The sequence below is a fragment of the Danio aesculapii genome, chromosome 4 (genome assembly GCF_903798145.1).
Source record: "Danio aesculapii chromosome 4, fDanAes4.1, whole genome shotgun sequence".
Taxonomy (NCBI): domain Eukaryota; kingdom Metazoa; phylum Chordata; class Actinopteri; order Cypriniformes; family Danionidae; genus Danio; species Danio aesculapii.
The window spans coordinates 1,606,280-1,626,279 of record NC_079438.1 but is presented as its reverse complement, the minus strand read 5'-3'; the positions used below and the strand labels follow the sequence as shown (position 1 = coordinate 1,626,279).

The 20,000-nt window shown below is 37.5% G+C and overlaps 1 protein-coding gene across 1 annotated transcript in view; it reads right to left on the bottom strand.

Moving 5' to 3' along the window:
- The window catches only part of ptprr (protein tyrosine phosphatase receptor type R), a 42,672-nt gene that overhangs the window by 13,720 nt on the left and 8,952 nt on the right, over window positions 1-20,000 (bottom strand). Inside the window, exons 3-4 of the mRNA XM_056455267.1 lie at window positions 19,986-20,000; window positions 7,432-7,778 (exon numbers count right to left, since the gene is read on the bottom strand). The exon at window positions 19,986-20,000 is cut by the window's right edge and continues 96 nt beyond it. Coding sequence (XP_056311242.1) covers window positions 7,432-7,778; window positions 19,986-20,000 — 362 coding nt within the window. The remainder of the gene's footprint in view (window positions 1-7,431; window positions 7,779-19,985) is intronic.

Below are 20,000 nucleotides of genomic sequence, written 5' to 3'. Positions count from 1 at the left end.
TATAAGTAGGGCCACGCGAAATCGGCGCACGCAGAAATCCACAGATTTTGGGTGTATATCATTGCGTGTATTTATATGTGCAAATGTGAGTAAATTATTATATTTATTCAGTTTTTAAATTAATTTCAGTAACATTATTGACTAATATGAAAGTGTTGATCTGTCTGTTAGTAGAGATATTATATAATAGACTTGCTTTGTTTACCAAATAAGTGGATCTAATTGGATTTGCATTGTAAACATTAAATAATAGTACTTTTATTTCACATATAAAGGTTTTAGTTACTACATCCCAAAATAATTCCGCATAAATCCGCGGATTTTTTACAAAATTCTCCGCAGAAATAGCAAAATATCTGCAGATTCTGTCTGGGCCTGCTTATAAGTGCTAATAAACCAGCCTGATCTCACGAGAAAACGTAAGTATTTTACGTTTTGTCAGTTTAGCGGCTAATTCGTACGAGTTCAGTCATACGAAATTGTACGATTTTAAAAAGGAGGCGTGGCACCTAACCCCACCCCTAAACCCAACCGTCATTGGCGGATGAGCGAATCGTACTAAATTGTACGAATTAGATCGTACGAATTCGTACGAATTAGCCACTAAATCAAAAAGTTACGAATTGCCGTGAGATTGTGTCGAATAAAGATTTAGTCTCTTAACAATCGGCAGGTAGGGATTGCTACTCAAACTAAAGTGTTACCAAATCTAGAAATCCCCCAAAATCAGCCATGGCGACGTCTAATTTGAATATAGAATCTATAGGAATTTTCAAGATTGGACACTTAGAAACAGAACTAATCGAGCAGTTTGTGCCAGGATGTGAAGAAATAGACTGCAATAATATAAATGATGTGAAAAATAATGAGTTGATCCAACTAGCTACAAGAAAATCAATTATAGACATGGAGGTAAAATATAGTGAAAGTGAGATGAAGGCGATTTTTAAAAAATGGGTGGCAAATACAATGGGAGGAAGGACAAATGGGAGCTGGTTGTTTAATATACAAAGAACTGTGGATAAAGGAAGAATAACAAGCAGAAGTAGGAGGGAAGAGAGTATAATTTCAAGAATTAGATTCGGACATGCAGGACTCAACAGTACGTTGTACAAAATGAAACAACATCAGACTGGAAAATGTGATTACTGTGGGCAAGAAGATACCGTGTTATTATGAAATGTCCAAAGTACAATAGAGAAAGGAAAGTATTTATTTTAAATTTGAAAAGAGTTCATATGAATTTTAATTAAAGTCGGATGAGGACTGTATAGTTAATTCTATTTTTAGTCGTGTCTAAATTAGATAAAAGAATGTAGATGGAGGTGTAGGTTTTTTATTTTTGTTTACTTTTGTAAAGATGGATTGTAAGTGGGTAAAATCTAGATCCGATACGCGGTCGGCCTGAAGTGCGATATGCACATTAATATCGCAGCATTTTTTAATGACACTGTAAAACAATTATTAATATTTTTACAGTACTGTGACGGTTGGGTTAAGGGTTGGGGTGGGGGTAGGCATTTAAAATACTATTTATTGGGTAATTTAATAAATAATACTCAGTACAGTAACTGTTTTTACAGTACTGTGACGGTTGGGTTTAGGGTTGGGGTGGGGGTAGACGTTAATAAAATACAATAAATGGGAAATTTAATAAATAATATAAATAATTATCGCTAACTTCCGCCTGCAACCATATCCTAGCAACAACCTTGTAAGTGCGATCATGGCCCACACTCCTAACCAGTAGGTGGCGGTAATGCACCTAGAAGTTGTATGCCAACCGCCAATAAATCTCATGAGCAGAAGAGGAAGAGTTTTTCAAACTACCAATGTTTGAGAATATATGGACCCTTTTCACAAGACGGTGATGACGCATATCAGTCGTCAGCATCTTAATTCCTTGAACGATTGTTAAATGTAAGTACATTTATGAAGCTATACTGCATTGAATCATCTTAACCTTCTTATAGACTGTTTATTGAGATACAATCCAAGCCGTTAGCTGTGCTCATCTAGCGCTGGACTTTTCGAATTTCACTCTGTAAATCTAATGCGCGCCTCTTTCAGTCACTATGCTCCAAAAATTTGGAATTGTTTCCCAAATGAAGTGACAGAATCCCGCAGCATTAGTGTTTTTAAAAAAGCGTGTTAAGGCGCACCTTTTTAAGATTGCATATAAATATATAACAGTATGTGAAGTGTGTGCACTTTACATATATACACTGTAAAACCCAAAAAGTTAAGGTTAACTCAAACCGTTTGAGGAAACCGATTGCAACAAATCATTTGAGTTCAAAAACTAATCCTAATGAGTACTGTGAACTTAACCCATTTGAGTAAACGAAGCAATTTGAGCACAGTAAAACCCAATAAATAAAGAGAACTCAAACTAACTGAGTACTGTAAAACCCAATAAGTTAAGGCAACTCAAACCGTTTGAGGAAACCGATTGCAACAAACCATTTGAGTTAAACTAATCTATATGAGTACTGTGAACTTACTCCATTTAAGCTGAAGTAATGAGGTATTTAATTAACCTATTACCTTCAACACTGAGGTCAAAACTCTTTTCAAATGAGTAGAATTAACTTTCAGTCAATGTTGAGTTAGCTACACTCATTTCATTTGATAAAGTTGACTGTTGGTTTTTACAGTTGAGTCCAATAATTAAGTAATTTTTAAGTAATTAAAAGTCATTTTAAATGACCCAATAATGAAATATGTTTTCGAAGTAACTAACCTGCTACACTGTAATGAGGTAATGGGTTAATTAGATACCTCATTACTTCAGCTTAAATGGATTAAGTTCACAGTACTCATATAGATTAGTTTAACTCAAATGGTTTGTTGCAATCGGTTTCCTCAAATGGTTTGAGTTGCCTTAACTTGATGAGTTTTACAGTACTCAGTTAGCTTGAGTTCTCTTCATTTAGTGGGTTTTACTGTGCTCAACTTGCTTCGTTTACTCTAATGGAGTAAGTTCACAGCACTCATATAGATTAGTTTTTAACTCAAATGATTTGTAGCAATCGGTTTCCTCAAACGGTTTGAGTTAAACCCAATAAATGAAGAGAACTCAAACCAACTGAGTACTGTAAAACCTAATAAGTTAAGGCAACTCAAACCGTTTGGGGAAACCGATTGCTACAAACCATTTGAGTTCAAAAACTAATCCTAATGAGTACTGTGAACTTAATCCATTTGAGTAAACGAAGCAATTTGACCACAGTAAAACCCACTAAATGAAGAGATCTCAAACTAACTGAGTACTGTAAAAGCCAATAAGTTAAGGTAACTCAAACCGTTTGAGGAAACTGATTGCTACAAGCCCTTTGAGTTCAACTACTTGAGCATACAAAGCATTTGAGTTAAACTAATCTATATGAGTACTGTGAACTTACTCCATTTAAGTTGAAGTAATGAGGTATCTAATTAACCTATTACCTTCAACACTGAGGTCAAAACTCTTTTCAAATGAGTAGAATTAACTTTCAGTCAATGTTGAGTTAGCTACACTCATTTCATTTGATAAAGTTGCCTGTCGGGTTTTTACAGTTGAGTCTAATAATTAAGTCATTTTTAAGTAATTAAAAGTCATTTTAAATGACCCAATAATGAATTATGTTTTCAAAGTAACTAACCCAACATTGATTAAACTCACTGCTACACTGTAATGAGGTAATGGGTTAATTAGATACCTCATTACTTCAACTCAAATAGAGTAAGTTCACAGTACTCATATAGATTAGTTTAACTCAAATGATTTGTAGCAATCGGTTTCCTCAAACGGTTTGAGTTAAACCCAATAAATAAAGAGAACTCAAACTAACTGAGTACTGTAAAACCCAATAAGTTAAGGCAACTCAAACTGTTTGAGGAAACCGATTGCTACAAACCATTTGAGTTAAACTAATCTATATGAGTACTGTGAACTTACTCCATTTAAGCTGAAGTAATGAGGTATTTAATTAACCCATTACCTTCAACACTGAGGTCAAAACTCTTCTGAAATGAGTAGAATTAACTTTCAGTCAATGTTGAGTCAGCTACACTCATTCTCTTTATTTGTTGTTTATTTTGCTTCATACAACAGTTCTGTCTGGTTCTTGAATCTGATTGGCTGACAGCCGTGCAAATTCTGCAACAGCACTGGTCCAGCTTCTTAACCCTTCCCCCTTGTGTATTACTCCGCCCACATACAGCAACAAGCAGAGGACACTCTACAGTTTGACAGGTATTGCTGCTGTTGGGCAACATAATGTACTTTTGAGGGTTTTTAGTCGAGAATGTAGTTGTTTAGCAGTGCCTATTTTGATATATTTATAATGTCTGAAAGACACCGAGTCGGCAGCCATTAGACTGTCACTGAGCAGACCAAAGATGGTAGACATTGTCCATCCACAAGATGGCGACAGAGACGCATAATAAGCCCTTACAGGTGAGGAAAAACCCAGCGTAATTTTAAATTACAGCTGATCAATTCATTATTCAACTGGTAAGTGGCTTTTTTTAAGTCGATCTCTCTCTTTGGTATGTTGCAGTGATGTATTTATACCATAATAATTGTAGTGTGTTGAGTGTGAGATGGGACTCATCTTAAAGTCTTCAAACCATGGATGGTTTTCAAATGCGTCTCCTGTTTTCGCTATTGCAGACTAGTTCAGTAAACAGAAAGAAAGACGAAATGCCCGCATGTGTTTAGCGATTTTCCTTATCGCAAACACAACAGTATTCAGCTAGTGTTTGCTTTGCTTTGGCTTGTTCTGGGTTAATTATTGTGATTTCCCAATTGCAACAGAGAAATAGTGGGAATCTCTGTAGACTGATGGCATTTCATGCTGTTCAGCAGTATAATCTTCAAATGTCAGCTGTTTCGTCACCACTTTAGACATTACGCTAGAGAATCGCTCAAACACTAGCTCTAAATGGTGAATTAGTATCAGCTTCTGCTGTTCTGACGTCAGCTGCAGATGTGAATGAATGGCGGAAGAAAGTAGTTCCTCCCACAAAATTGTTTTTAGACCCTCTATGTTTGATTTTCTTTTTGATACACACAATTATGCAGTCAAACTGTTGTATAAACACAATATCACACTCGTAGCAGTGCGATGTGGCTGTATATCGTCACTGGTGGGAGACTAATGCGCACGCCTCCCACCAGTGCCAATATACAGCCACATCGCACTGCTAGGAGTGTGATATTGCGTTTATACAACAGTTTGACTGCATAATTGTTATTAATTGTTAAATTGCTCATTTATTTGTCCATACATTTATTTATTTGGTTTATTTTACAATGTTTGTTTGATGTTTGTGAAGCGCTTTGAGTTGCATGTATGTAGGAAAAGTGCTATACAAACAAGTGATGTTTTGTAAACAATTTTCGGTAGGAGCACGCGCAGAAGTTTCAGTATCAAATACGTCGTTGACAATTATTCTATTATCCAATCAGTTCTTGATCAAACCCCTATATATTCCAAAGCTGTCTTACCTGCAGCATCTCACGACTTTAGCATCCCTCCACCACCCCAGCACCTCACCTCTTAAGCATTACAATCCCAGGGGGAGCGTTCTGGGGCCGGGCTAGATACTTCGCTCGAATCCCAATTCCTCTCTGTTTCCTGATAAGAGGAATAACTCGAGTTGGGGTGTCTTCCCCGAGCTCAGAGCCCTCTCCCCGGACAGCACGCCAAATACGCTTTATTCTGAAACTATTGCAAGTGTGAACTCGTGAAATGTATTATCATCATTATCATTATTATTATTATTATTATTATCATTTTTGCATCAAATTCCAAAATAAAAACGAATTAACGGATATGCGAGGTGTTTGTGGGTTACGTTGTTTTCTCTTTTGGCTGCCGTTATCAGTCTCACACTTTTTTTCTCCTTCAGTTTTTGACCTGAAAACACAGTTTGAGTCTTTCTTCTTTTGTTCGAGTAAATAGAAATGTAACATTTATTTGTGGTACAGTCCCATTCCCTGCTCTCTAAGTTTACCAACTATGAAGTCGAAAATTTAAATAGGGTCTATCGTGATAACATAAATAAATGACGTGAGAAAAATGAGTTTTTCAAACCACCAAGCATGTTCTAGTAAACCCCAAAACGAAATCAAGACTGAAGGCATGTTCCGACCAAGCACGATAACAATAAATACAAATATAGAAGGATAAATACATTTGTATTTGTATATATAATTGGACATAATGCCTTGTAAACAGCAGGTGCGCTGCTACCGCATCTGAACATACTATTGAGCTGGTGACCTGTAATCAATCTAATCAGTCCGTTTAGCAATCAAAGTCAGTTCCACAACACAAAGAAACTGAAACTAGCACTTGAATCCTGCCCTACTTTTATTTGATACTTCAATTTGTCAGCATCGATACTGTGGCTCAGTGGTTAGCACTGTCACCTCACAGCAAGAAGATAGCTGGTTCGCGTTTCATCTGGGCCAGTTGGCATTTCCGTATGGAGTTTGCATGTTCTCCTTCGTTTTGGTGTTGGTTTCCACCGGTTACTCCCTCAGTCCAAATGCATGTGCTATAGGGGAATTGAATAAACTATATTAGCTGTAGTGAAATGAGTGTGTATGGGGGTTTCCCAGCACGGGGTTGCAGCTAGAAGGACATCCGCTGCATAAAAGTTGGCGGTTTATTTCTCTTTGGCTGATCCCTGATTAATAAAGGGGCTAAGCCGAAGGAAAATTAATGAATGAATGAATTTACCATCACTTCCAAGAATTGTTTATCATTATTTCCGAATTGATTTCACTATTTTTTAATCTTGGAATCTTTAATTTGGATTCTGAGCGGCCGTCAGCGTTTTATCATTCATCAGCTAGGAAAAGTTGCTCTGTAATTCCTCCGAATTTTTATTGTTGTAGTCGTTGTGTGAACTACGCAATTCTTTAACACCGTGAACCATTTTTAGAACAACATTTGATGTCCCTAGAGTGTGTATGTGACGTTTCAGCTCAGAATACCCCACAATTAATGTTTAATAACTCTTTGAAACTGACCCTTTTAGGTTTAGATCCAATCAAAGTGACTTGTGCCATTTTGGTGACTGTCGCTTTAAATTCAAACGAGAGCTTTTCAAAAGAAGGCGGAGCTATGAGGCGGATTCAAAACTCCAGTGTCAGACGGCTGCTTCTCACTTAGTGCTGTCTATGTTAATAGGGAAGAGATGGTCACTAGTGGGCGGGGCTTTCCCCCTCTGATGACACGTACAAAGAGAGAATGTCAATCAGAGTGTTTCTGCAGACCGTTTTCATCAAGAGTGATTATAAAAAATAGAATTAATTAATGTTTACCATTAGAGGCTGGATATATTCACACACCGCTGACGCACACCTGTGTTTAAACCCTTTATGAAAGTGATTTTTGCATAATAGCTCCCCTTTAAATAAGCCCTAATAATCACCGTTCCTGCAGGCCGGCAACAGGCTTCATCCTGAATGGTGAATGTGTGGAGACGCTGGGTTTGAGTTCAGCCGCTGAGGGGCCTGACGGGCACTGGGGCTCTGACGTGGTCCCGCTGGAGGGGGTCTGATGGATGCTGATGTTGCAGGATGAGGGGTTCGTGCTGCTGGGAGAATAGTTGGCACTAGGTTTGGATGTCCGGCTGGCCTGGACCATGCTGTTCTTGAGGGTCAGAGGGGGCTGTGCGCCGTGAACAGGGACTGGTGCCAGCTGAACGTCCCGGCTGGGCGGGGACGGATCCTTCAGCTGCTGATCCAAGATTTCCTTCTCCTTCAGTCGGTAAAGCACCTGAGGAACATAAATATTACAGCGCTAGTCATGAGATAAATCTTATATAAGGTCTCCAGATTTGAGATTCTTCCTTATTAATGGTGGATTTACTCTCATCTCTTCCAGTAGTAAAGAGATACAGCGGGTTTACTCACGTTTTTTAAAAGCCAAGTACCTAATCGAGTAACACAGCGTGCGATTATCCCACTTCAGATGTGTCAGCTTCTTCCATAGTGGAAAGGTGCTGATTTCATTGGATAACAACCTTGTTTTGTCACATTTATTGGAATTATAACATCTACATTAGTCATTTAGCAGATGCTTTTGTCGAAAGCCAATTACGATTGAGGAGGCATTCGATGATTCAGAAGAGAAGAGTGTCTTGCAGGTGGTTTGTCAAGCCCACTCACTTATTTATTAATGGTTCTGAGATATGGAGTGATTGTATGAAAGTGTCTGGTGCAAATGTGCAAAACTGGTGCAAGTGTCAGAGAGATGAAAGAGTGTGTTTTCTACGGGTGGTTTGCGAAGCCCACTCACCTGTGTGAGGCACACTCAGAAAGTAAGTGCGGTGGAGAATATATACAGTGCATCAGGAAAGTATTCATAGCGCTTCACTTTTTCCACTTGTTTTTAATGTTACAGCCTTATTCCAAAATGGATTAAATTTATTTCCTCAACATTCTACAAACAATACCACATAATGACAATATGGAAAATGAGTTTTCGAAATTGTTGGAAATTTATTAAAAATAAAAAAACCTGAAAAATCACATGTACATCAGTATTCACAGCCTTCACCGTGAAGCTCTAAATTGAGCTCAGCTACATTCTGTTTCCACTGATCATTCTTGAGATGTTTCAGCAGCTTGATTGGAGTTCACCTGTGGTCAATTCGGTTGATTGGACATGATTTTAAAAGGCATACACCTGTCTATATAAGGTCCCAGGGTTGACAGTGCATGTTAAAGCACAAACCAAGAATGAAGACAAAGGAATTGTCTGTAGACCTCCGAGACAGGATTGTCTCGAGACACAAGGCTGGGGAAGGTTACAGAAACATTTCTGCTGCTCTGAAAAGTTCCAATGAGCACAGCGGCCTCCATCATCCAGAAGTGGAAGATGTTTGGAACCACCAGGACTCCTCCTAGAGCTGGTCGACAATCTAAGTTGAGTGATCAGGGGATAAGGGCCTTAGTCAAGGAGGTGATCAATAACCCGATGGTCACTCTGTCTGAGCTCCTTCTTACTGAAGGACAACCATCTGTGCAGTAATCCACCAATCAGGCCTGTATGGTAGAGTGGCCAGATGGAAGCCACTCCCCGTTTGGAATTTGCCAAAAGGCACCTAAAGGACTCTCAGACCATAATAAACTAAACTCTCTGCTCTGATGAGACTAAAACTGAACTCTTTGGAGTGAATGCCAGGCGTTACATTTGGAGAAAACCAGGCAGCGCTCATCACCAGGCTAATACCATCCCTACGGTAAAGCATGGTGGTGGCAGCATCATGCTGTGGGGGTGTGTTTCAGCAGCAGGAACTGGAAGACTAGTCAGGATAGAGGGAAAGATGAATGCAGCGATGTACAGAGATGTCCTGAATGAAAACCTGCTTCAGAGTGCTCTAGACCTCATACTGGGGCGACGGTTCATCTTCCACCAGGACAATGACTCAAAGCACACTGCCAAAATATCAATGGAGTGGCTTCACAACAACTCAATGAATGTACTTGAGCGGCCCAGCCAGAGCCCAGACCTAAATCCTATTGAACATCTCTGGAGAGATCTGAAAATGGCTGTACACCGTCGTTTCCCATCCAACCTGATGGAGCTTGAGAGGTACTGCAAAGAGGAATGGGCAAAAATTCCCAAAGACAGGTGTGCCAAGCTTGTAGCATCATATTCAAAAAGACTTGAGACTGTAATCATTGCCAAAAGTGCATCAACAAAGTATTGAGCAAAGGCTGTATTGACTGATGTACATGTGATTTTACAGCTTTTTTATTTTTAATAAATTTGCAACAATTTCAAAAACTCTTTTTTCACATTGTCATTATGGGGGATTGTGTGTAGAATGTTGAGGAAATAAATTAATTTAATCCATTTTGGAATAAGGCTGTAACATAAAGAAATGTGGAAAAAGTGAAGCGCTATGAATACTTTCCTGATGCACTGTAATATACTGCTCAATCACACACACACACACACACGCACACACACACACACACACACACACACACACACACAAAACTAAACTAAAACTAACAAAATCAACAATGAAACTGACAAAGATGAAGATTTCAGAACAATATTGAAGGGAAAATGAATCTATAATAAGCTTGATCTGATACGAATCTGAAGTGTAGTTTCGGTCTGAGTGTGCTGTTGTTGGCTGACAGGGGTGGACAGTAGCTCTTCCGCTCAGTTTCTGATGACTTTCTATCAGCTATTCGTGTCAACAGTTAACTGCAGGACGTTTCGTCACACTGTGAGAACGGCACAACACTTCCTCATCTAACAGTTTCACCATAAACCGCCAATAGCTGATACTCCTACACCCAGACTCAACAGTTGAGTTCAGTTCAGTCCAGTAACCCATTTAGTATATGTAGAAAACAAGATGCAGCTAACAATACAACGCTTGATACTCCACCTTTCATAATAACGGAATGTTCTTAATATACAGTTAAAGTCAGAATTATTAGCCCCCCTGTTGCTAAATTATTTCACCTATGAAGTATTTTTTTTATTCTGTCATCATTTTCCAAACCTTCAAACACAAAGGAAGATCATCTGAAGAATGTTGGAAAAATGACCCATTAGCTGTGTTTCCATCCCAGATAGCATACGAATGTGGGTCACTTTAGGCAGTTATGCAGCACTGGTGGTATTCCTGTGGCCCAGACAAAATGAATGTGAGCCTGAAGTGGCCCACCTGTGCAATGGCAAAGGGGGGCCAAAGATTCAGATCCATATATGGGCCATTTAAGGCAAAGATTTGGCACTTATGGCAAAATGTAATCTGAATGTGAGCCTAATGTCGGCCAATTTGGCCCAAATGATGGAGGACGATTGTGGGCTCACACGTGTAGGTGCAAATGTGGCCCAGTTATCTTAAGACATATCTGTGCCTCTTTTGGCAAATATTTGGCACAGTAAGCTCTGGCTATTGCGGCTGTGAGCCTATAGTGGCCCAGAGAAAATATGGCAAATGTGGCCCAGTTATTTTAAAACATATGTGGGCCTCTTTTGGTGAATATCCGGCACAGTAAACTTTGGCTAATGTAGCCGTTAGCCTATAGTGGCCCAGAGAAGATTTGGAAAATGTGGCCCAGTTATCTTAAAACATATGTGGGCCACTTTTGGCGAATATTTGGCACAGTAAGCTATGGCAAATGTGGATTTGAGCTTATAGTGGCCCAGAGAATATGTTGAAAATGTGGCCCAGTTATCTTAAAACATATGTGGGCCACTTTTGGCGAATATTCGGCACAGTAAACTCTGGCTAATGTGGATTTGAGCCTATAGTGGCCCAGAGAAAATATGGCAAATGTGGCCCAGTTATCTTAAGACATGTGTGCCACTTTTGACAAATATTCAGCACAGTAAACTCTGGCTAATGTAGCTGTTAGCCTATAGTGGCCCAGAGAAGATATGGAAAATGTGGCCCAGTTATCTTAAAACATATGTGGGCCACTTTTTGCGAATATTCGGCACAGTAAACTCTGGCTAATGTAGCCATTAGCCTACAGTGGCCCAGAGAAGATATGGAAAATGTGGCCCGGTTATCTTAAAACATATGTGGGCCACTTTTGGCGATTATTCGGCACAGTAAACTCTGGCTAATGTAGCCGTTAGCCTATAGTGGCCCAGAGAATATATTAAAAATGTGGCCCAGTTATCTTAAAACATATGTGGGCCACTTTTAGCGATTATTCGGCACAGTAAACTCTAGCTAATGTAGCGTTAGCCTATAGTGGCCCAGAGAATATATTAAAAATGTGGCCCAGTTATCTTAAAACATATGTGGGCCACTTTTGGCGAATTTCCGGCACAGTAAACTCTGGCTAATGTGGATTTGAGCCTATAGTGGCCCAGAGAAAATATGGCAAATGTGGCCCAGTTATCTTAAGACATGTGTGCCACTTTTGGCAAATATTCGGCACAGTAAACTCTGGCTAATGTAGCCGTTAGCCTATAGTGCCCCAGAGAAGATATGGAAAATGCAGCCCAGTTATCTTAAAACATATGTGGGCCACTTTTGGTGAATATTCGGCACAGTAAACTCTGGCTAATGTAGCCGTTAGCCTACAGTGGCCCAGAGAATATATTAAAAATGTGGCCCAGTTATCTTAAAACATGTGTAAGCCACTTTTGGCAATTATTCGGCACAGTAAACTATAGTGGCCTAGAGAATATAGTAAAATGTGCTTGCAAAGTTTGTTCATTACAGCAAACAAGTCTGGTAAAAAAATATATATATTAAATAATGCAAATATTAAACAGAAAAAGCGTTTTCTGCGATAGGAGAAGCCACTGTGGGCCTTTTTCTTATTTAATAAACGACTTGCGCCTCAGAAGACGAAACACATTGAAAAGTTCTGCAGTTTGTTGATAGATATTAGTGATTGCATCACCTGCCCTCGCCCTTTAGTCATCAAAGCGACAGGACTACAATCAGACTACATTCAAACATGCGCATGATGTCTGTTCGACCAGGCTGCGGATTAAAGCTAATAATATTAGAATTAATGTTCAATTTCTTACACAGAGTGATCGTTTTACTTCCTCAGTGCAGACCTCATTAGGAGCCATGGCTTGGTTTATATACATTTATTTTCAAGCCTGTCACCATTCACCGCCATTATAGGAATCACCAAGAACCACAGATTCAGCTCAAAATGTTCATGAATGTTCAACTAAATAAAAAAGGCACCTACATCTTTAAGTAAATTAACAGGAAATTGTCATTTTTGTGTGAACTATCCCTTTTAAGTTTGTATCTCAACACTTTATTTCCGTCATTGCACTCTAGTGTGGTTTCGGGAATTTTGTAACAGCATCTCAGCTGATCACCAGTCTCGATTCACACCTACTGTGCGTCTGCTTTCATTATTACACTTCAGAAATCCTACTAAACGATCTAGATTTGTGTGTGTGTGTGTGTGAAACGTACTGAAACATTAAATCTCAGATTGAACGCAAGCGCTACTAAATTAGCGAGATCCAAAAATGAAAATTCTGTCATCATTTACTGACGCTACTCTTTACAGAACCTGTTTCCACTTCAGTTTAACACAAAAGGAAGATATTTTGAAGAACTGGCACCCACTGACTAACAAATATGTTTTGTCACACTATTGAAGTCAATGGTTACCGGTTTTCGACATACTTCAAAATATCTTCTTTTGTGTTCAACAGGATGAAGCGAACTGTGCCTTTAAGAACGCGCCATTTGTTTGACCAATAAGAATTGAGCAAGATTAGAAAGGGGCGTAAACTACTGTGTTATGTTGAAATATGGTGGTTTTGTCAGTAAAAGTGGTTTCCGTTGACGTGAGGATCAAGCTGAGGATGACCACTGAAAGAGTATGTGTGTTTTGCTGAGATGATACAATGAGTTGATAATAATAAGCTAGCAGAGAGAGAGAGAGAGAGAGATCATGCTATCACTTGCTATTGGCTTTTACAGAGGAAAATTACGCCATCAGCCTAGGCTGGTTGGCTGGTTTTAGCTAGTCAACAAAGCTGGTTTTAGATGGGTTTAGGCCACTTCCAGGCTGGTTTCCAGCCATTTCCAGCCTCGTTTTAGCTGGTCTGCCTGGGAGATGACCAGCTAAAACCTAGCCAGGCTGGGAGCCCAGCCAAAACCAGCTATGTACAGCTTAAACCAGGCTGGTCAATCAGTTAAAACCAGCCAACCAGCTTAGACTGGTTCAAGCTGGTTTTTTCAGTAGGGTAAACAAACTCCAACAATAAATAAATCAATTAGAGCTGTCAAAATTAGCACGTTAACGCATGCGATTAATTTGAAACAACCTGATATTCCAGTCTATTTAAGGCTCATCAGGTTACAGCTCTCCTGTCCTACATCCACACTGTAAACAACTCTGAGTTCCACACAATTCCTTCATGTTGTCAAGTGAATTAATTGTTTGTACACGTTTAAGTTGTGTTGTTTTAAATAAGTAGTTTAAACGTGCGGCAAAAGTCATCTTTTGAGTGTATACAGCATCACAATGCTAACGCTTCAGCCTCTGTCATCGCAAGCGGCTCGCAGCTTAGCATGCTAATTATTCCTTAAGCCCTTCAGTCAATCAGAGCGAGAGCGGGTGCTCTGAGGACGGGCTGCGAGGTCACCTCCTGCCTTAAGACCGCTTTAAAACAAGAGCAAATATCCACCAATCAGAGCGCACGGTCAGGTGTGACCAAGATGGCAGAGCTGATCCCTTTAAAGAGCTAAAACCACCAGGGGAAACCATGCAGCTTCCTCTGCCACAACACATCCGTTCAGCAATGACTCTTTCTCTCAGTGTCTCATATCCTGTGTGTCTGCTTCTGCTCGAGTCTTTCTCATAATTACTAAAACAGTGCGTATCGTCTGGGTTTTAACGCTAATGAGTGTTTCTGTTTTCGCGTGTACATTTTCCATTTCAAAACGTAAAGATAGATAAAACTATTCATAAACAATAAGAGTCGTTCCAGTATCTATCGCGATTTTGAGGGTCTAAACATGCCTGAAAATTTACGAAACTTTGCACACGCCCCAGAAGTGGCGAAAATTTACGTTTGTTATAGATTTCGGAAGTGGGCGTGGGAAAACGACTCAACAGCGCCACCTATGCACATTTGACGGACTAGCCCCTGAGCTACGAATCACGCACACATATGAAAATTGGCGCACATGTCAAACATGCCAAAACCTACAAAAAAGTCTCTTGGAATGAAACCTCAAACTTAACAGGAAGTCGGATATTTTTAACTTCCTGCACCGAAAAAGTGCCGTTTTTGCCATTTCCAGGCGTTGTATTTTAACGAACTCCTCTGAGAGATTTTATCCGATCAACACCAAAATTGGGTTTTGTCATCTAAAGGTCTTGGCAATGTTAAATTGCGAAGATCTAGAGTGTTCGTCAATGGGCGTGTCCGTGGCGGCCTCGCAAACGTTGATGATTCGCTACGAAACAGGAAGTCGTTATAACTCAGGCATGCATTATCCGATCTGCCTCAAAATTCACACGTTAGATAACCGTCCTGACCTGAACACGTTTACAAGCCAATGTCCAGACACAGTTATAGCGCCACCTGCCGGCAACAGAAAATGAAGTGCTTTAGACTTTAGACAGTAACAAACTCCTCCTACAAATTTAATCATATCAGCACCAAATTTGGGTGGTGCCATCTGAAAGCTCTAGCGATGATATATTGTGAAGATCTAGAGTTTTCGCCAAAGGACGTGTCCGTGGCGGCATGACAAACCTCAGTGTTTCGCAATGAAGCAGGAAGTACTTATACGTCAACCACACAATGTCTGATCTGCCTGAAACTTCAGATGTTCGATGAGATTCCTCTCCCGAAGACATCTACATGCCAATATTGAGTCACAGTCATAGCGCCACCTGCTGGCAGAAGGACGTTTGGCTTGTAACTCAGCAACACAATGTCTGACCTGCCTGAAACTTCAGATGTTCGATGAGATTCCTCTCCTGAAGACATCTACATGCCAATATTGAGTCACAGTCATAGCGCCACCTGCTGGAAGAAGGTCGTTTGGCTTGTAACTCAGCAACACAATGTCTGACCTGCCTGAAAATTCAGATGTTCGATGAGATTCCCCTCCTGAAAACATCTACATGCCAATATTGAGTCACAGTCATAGCGCCACCTGCTGACAGGAGGAAGTTTGGCATAAATCTGTGATTTTTCTCAGGGGTTTTTTTATATATATATATCAGCTTAAATTAATATTGTCCGCTGTTCTCGGTCATCCTGAGGCCACCAGGCAGCGGTGAGCCCAGGTGCAAGGTCCCTTTCATCGCTGCTTGCAGCTTTATTCATTAGATTTTTATAGTATTGTTTAGCTAATGTGTAGAAATAACATCCTATTTCACTTGAACTACAACATCATCATATAACACTTGAAACCAAGATGTTATTTCACCTGTGGACACAGACACAAACACGACCGTCGATTCTGTTACCTACTGTCAACACCTAAATAGGTATCAGTGACAATTTCACTACTTTTTAGCCAGAAAGTCCACTTGCTAGCATACATGCTAAGAGCACATGGCACTAATGAATTAAATTAATTGGTGAAATACTTGGTTTTCCTTTAGAAATTGTGATAACAGTGTTGACATTTTACTAAATAACTCTTTTTAAATGCAAATCTTTTGCTCAGAGGGAGCACACGCACCTTTCAGTGCTTCACATCTCATCAGCGATCATATTATTAATTATTAATCATATTATTATCTGCTTTTTACAAAGTCGTGGGAGAAAATTTCCTCCAAATTAAACGCAAAGTATGGTATGGTAACAGAATAACTGCAAGATTTACACATTATTGTTGGAAAAATGCTACTTTTAAACTATTTAATGTTGTAAAATAATGAAAAATACAGTTTAGAACTTTTATAAGTACAAAATTATTGCCAAAGGAAACGATCAATAGAATATTTTGATTAAACAATGATGCTTACATCACATTTTTAACATACTGTGATCTATAAATAATTCAAAAAGCAACCATTTTTTTTAAAAAAGCTGGAATAATTATGGCTTTGGACACCAAGTGTGCCCGCAATTATAGAATCGGCCTAATAACTGAAGCGGTTAGTTCACTTGACGAGGGTTTCTGCTGAGACAGCATGAAGCAGGAAGTGTTTTAACCGCTCTTATATTCATCTGCTCTAATGTTCAATATTTAAACGGGGTGGAGAGGGAAATCACAAACGAGATCTCTTCAAATGCTTGTTTGTTTCTAAAAGATGGTATTTAAAGAGATAGCTCAATCAAAAACTGAGAATTCTGTTAGCATTTGCCGATGCAATACACTTTTGAGCTAAAGAAAACTGCCTGTGACCTACACCGTAAAAAAAAGATGACTTTCTTTCTTCTGTTGAACACAAAAGCTGATTTTTATTAAATGTTGGAAACCATTGACTTCCATAGTATTTGTTTTTCTACTATGAAAATCAATGGTTACCGGTTTTCAGCTTTCTTCAAAACATCTTCTTTAGAGTTCAACATAAAAAAAGACCTCCTAAAGGTTTAAAACCACCTGAGAGTGAGTAAAAACTTTCATTTTTTTTTGGGGTGAACTGTCCCTTTAAATATAAAGAGGAACAAATGTACACTTATACCAACGTTTCTTACTTCTATATCTATTTTAAGTCTTAGAAGAGCTCAGGGAGAACTTAGGGAGATCTAAATACTAAAAGATTTCTCATTAAATACTGTCAACTTGATATCTATGATGATAGCTATCATTTGAGTCTATTTGTGTTTCTATGAATTTTAAAAGACAATGTTGATAATAAAGAATAAAATCTGAGCAGGCTTAATGATAAGGTTTTATTAGCTAACCTATTTACTAGCATGACCTAATATCGAACTAATTTTGCTAATGTATTGTTAAAATCCAAATTCATGTTTGTTAACATTAGTGAAGGCACTGTGAGTTAACAAGAACTAACAATGAATGACTTTATTTATTAAGAATGAATAAATACTGCAATAAATGTATTATTCATTGTTTGATCGTGTTAGTAAATACCTTAACTAATATTAACTAACAGAACTTTATTGTCACATGACCTTATCAGTTAACATCAACTAATGAAACTTTACTGTAAAATGTGACCAAATTGATTAACATCAACTAATGAAACTTTACTGTAAAATGTGACCAAATTGATTAACATTAACTAATGGAAATTTCTTGTAAAATGTGACCATATCGGTTAACATTAACTAATGGAAATTTCTTGTAAAATGTGACCATATCGGTTAACATTAACTAATGGAAGTTTATGGTAAAGTTTGACCATATAGGTTAAAATTGACAACTGGAACTTTATGAAAAAGTGTAACCATATCGGTTAACATTAACTAACAGAACTTTTTGTAACATTTGACCATATTGATTAACATTAACTGACAAAACTTTATTGTAAAGTGTGACCATATCGGTTAACATTAACTAACGAAACTTTATTGTAAAGTGTGACCATATCGGTTAACATTAACTAACGAAATTTTATTATAAAGTGTGACCATATCGGTTAACATTAACTAACGGAACTTCATAATAAAGTGTGACCATATCAGTTAATATTAATAGAACTTTATAATAAAACGTAACCATATTGGTTAACATTAACTAATGAAACTTTATTGTAAAATGTGACCAAATTGATTAACATTAACTAATTGAACTTTATTGTTAAATGTGGCCATATCGGTTAACATTAACTTATGGAAATTTATTGTAAAGTATGACCATATAGGTTAAAATTAACTACTAGAATTTTATGAAAAAGTGTAATCATATTGGGTAACATTAACTAACAGAACTTTATTGTAACATTTGACAATATCGGTTAACTTTAACTAATGGAATTTTATTGTAAAGTGTGACCATATCGGTTAACATCAACTAACAGAACTTTATTATGAAGTGTGACCATATTGGTTAACATTAACTAATGAAATCTTATCGTAAAATGTGACCATATCTGTTAACATTACCTAATGGACATTTACTGTAAACTGTGACCTTATTGGTTAACATTAACTAATGGAACTTTATTATAAAGTGTGACCATATCAGTTAACATTGACTAATAGAAATTTATTGTAAAATGTGACCAAATCGGTTAACATTAACAAACAAAACTTTATTATAAAGTGTGACCATATCAGTTAACTTTAACTAATGAAACCTTATTGTAAAGTGTGATCATATACGTAACATCAACTTATAAAAATTTATTGTAAAATGTGACCATATTGTTTAACATTAACTAACAAAACTTTATTGTAAAATGTGACCATATCATTTAACATTAACTAACAAAACTTTATTGTAAAATGTGACCATATCATTTAACATTAACTAACAAAACTTTATTGTAAAATGTGACCATATCGGTTAACATTATCGAATGGTACTTTGTTATAAAATGTGATCATATCAGTTAACTTTAACTAACGAAACCTTTTTGTAAAGTGTGACCATATCAGTTAACATTGACTAATAGAAATTTATTGTAAAATGTGACCAAATCGGTTAACATTAACAAACAAAACTTTATTATAAAGTGTGACCATATCAGTTAACTTTAACTAACGAAACCTTATTGTAAAGTGTGACCATATACGTAACATCAACTTATAAAAATTTATTGTAAAATGTGACCATATTGTTTAACATTAACTAACAAAACTTTATTGTAAAATGTGACCATATCATTTAACATTAACTAACAAAACTTTATTGTAAAATGTGACCATATCGGTTAACATTATCGAATGGTACTTTGTTATAAAATGTGATCATATCAGTTAACTTTAACTAACGAAACCTTTTTGTAAAGTGTGACCATATAAGTTAACATCAACTAATGGAAATTTATTATAAAATGTGGCCATATCGGTTAATATTAACTAATGAAACTTTATTATTAAGCGTGACCATATCAGTTACTTTAACTAACGAAACCTTATTGTAAAGCGTGACCATATCAGTTAACATCAACTAATGGAAATTTATTGTAAAATGTGGCCATATCGGTTAACATTATCTAACGAAACCTTATCGTAAAGTGTGACCATATCAGTTAACATTAACAAATGGAACTTTATTATAAAGTGTGACCATATCAGTTAACTTTAACTAACGAAACCTTATTGTAAAAGGGGATTAAAAAGTTAACAAGAACTAACAATGAATGACTTTATTACCATTAACTAACATTAACAAAAATAAAAAAATACTGCAATAAGTTGTTGTTTGTCTATGTTAGTAAATACATTATCTAACATTAACTTTCATATTGTAAAGAGTGACTATATTGGTCAGCAATAACTACCAGAACTATATTGTAAAGTTTTACCAAAGTATTATTCCTGAGATTAAAACTCAATTCATCATCCCACATATCTTTATATCCTCCATTAAAAATCATCCGTATGGCAGAGACTGTGAGAGATACATACCATTAAACAGCTGAA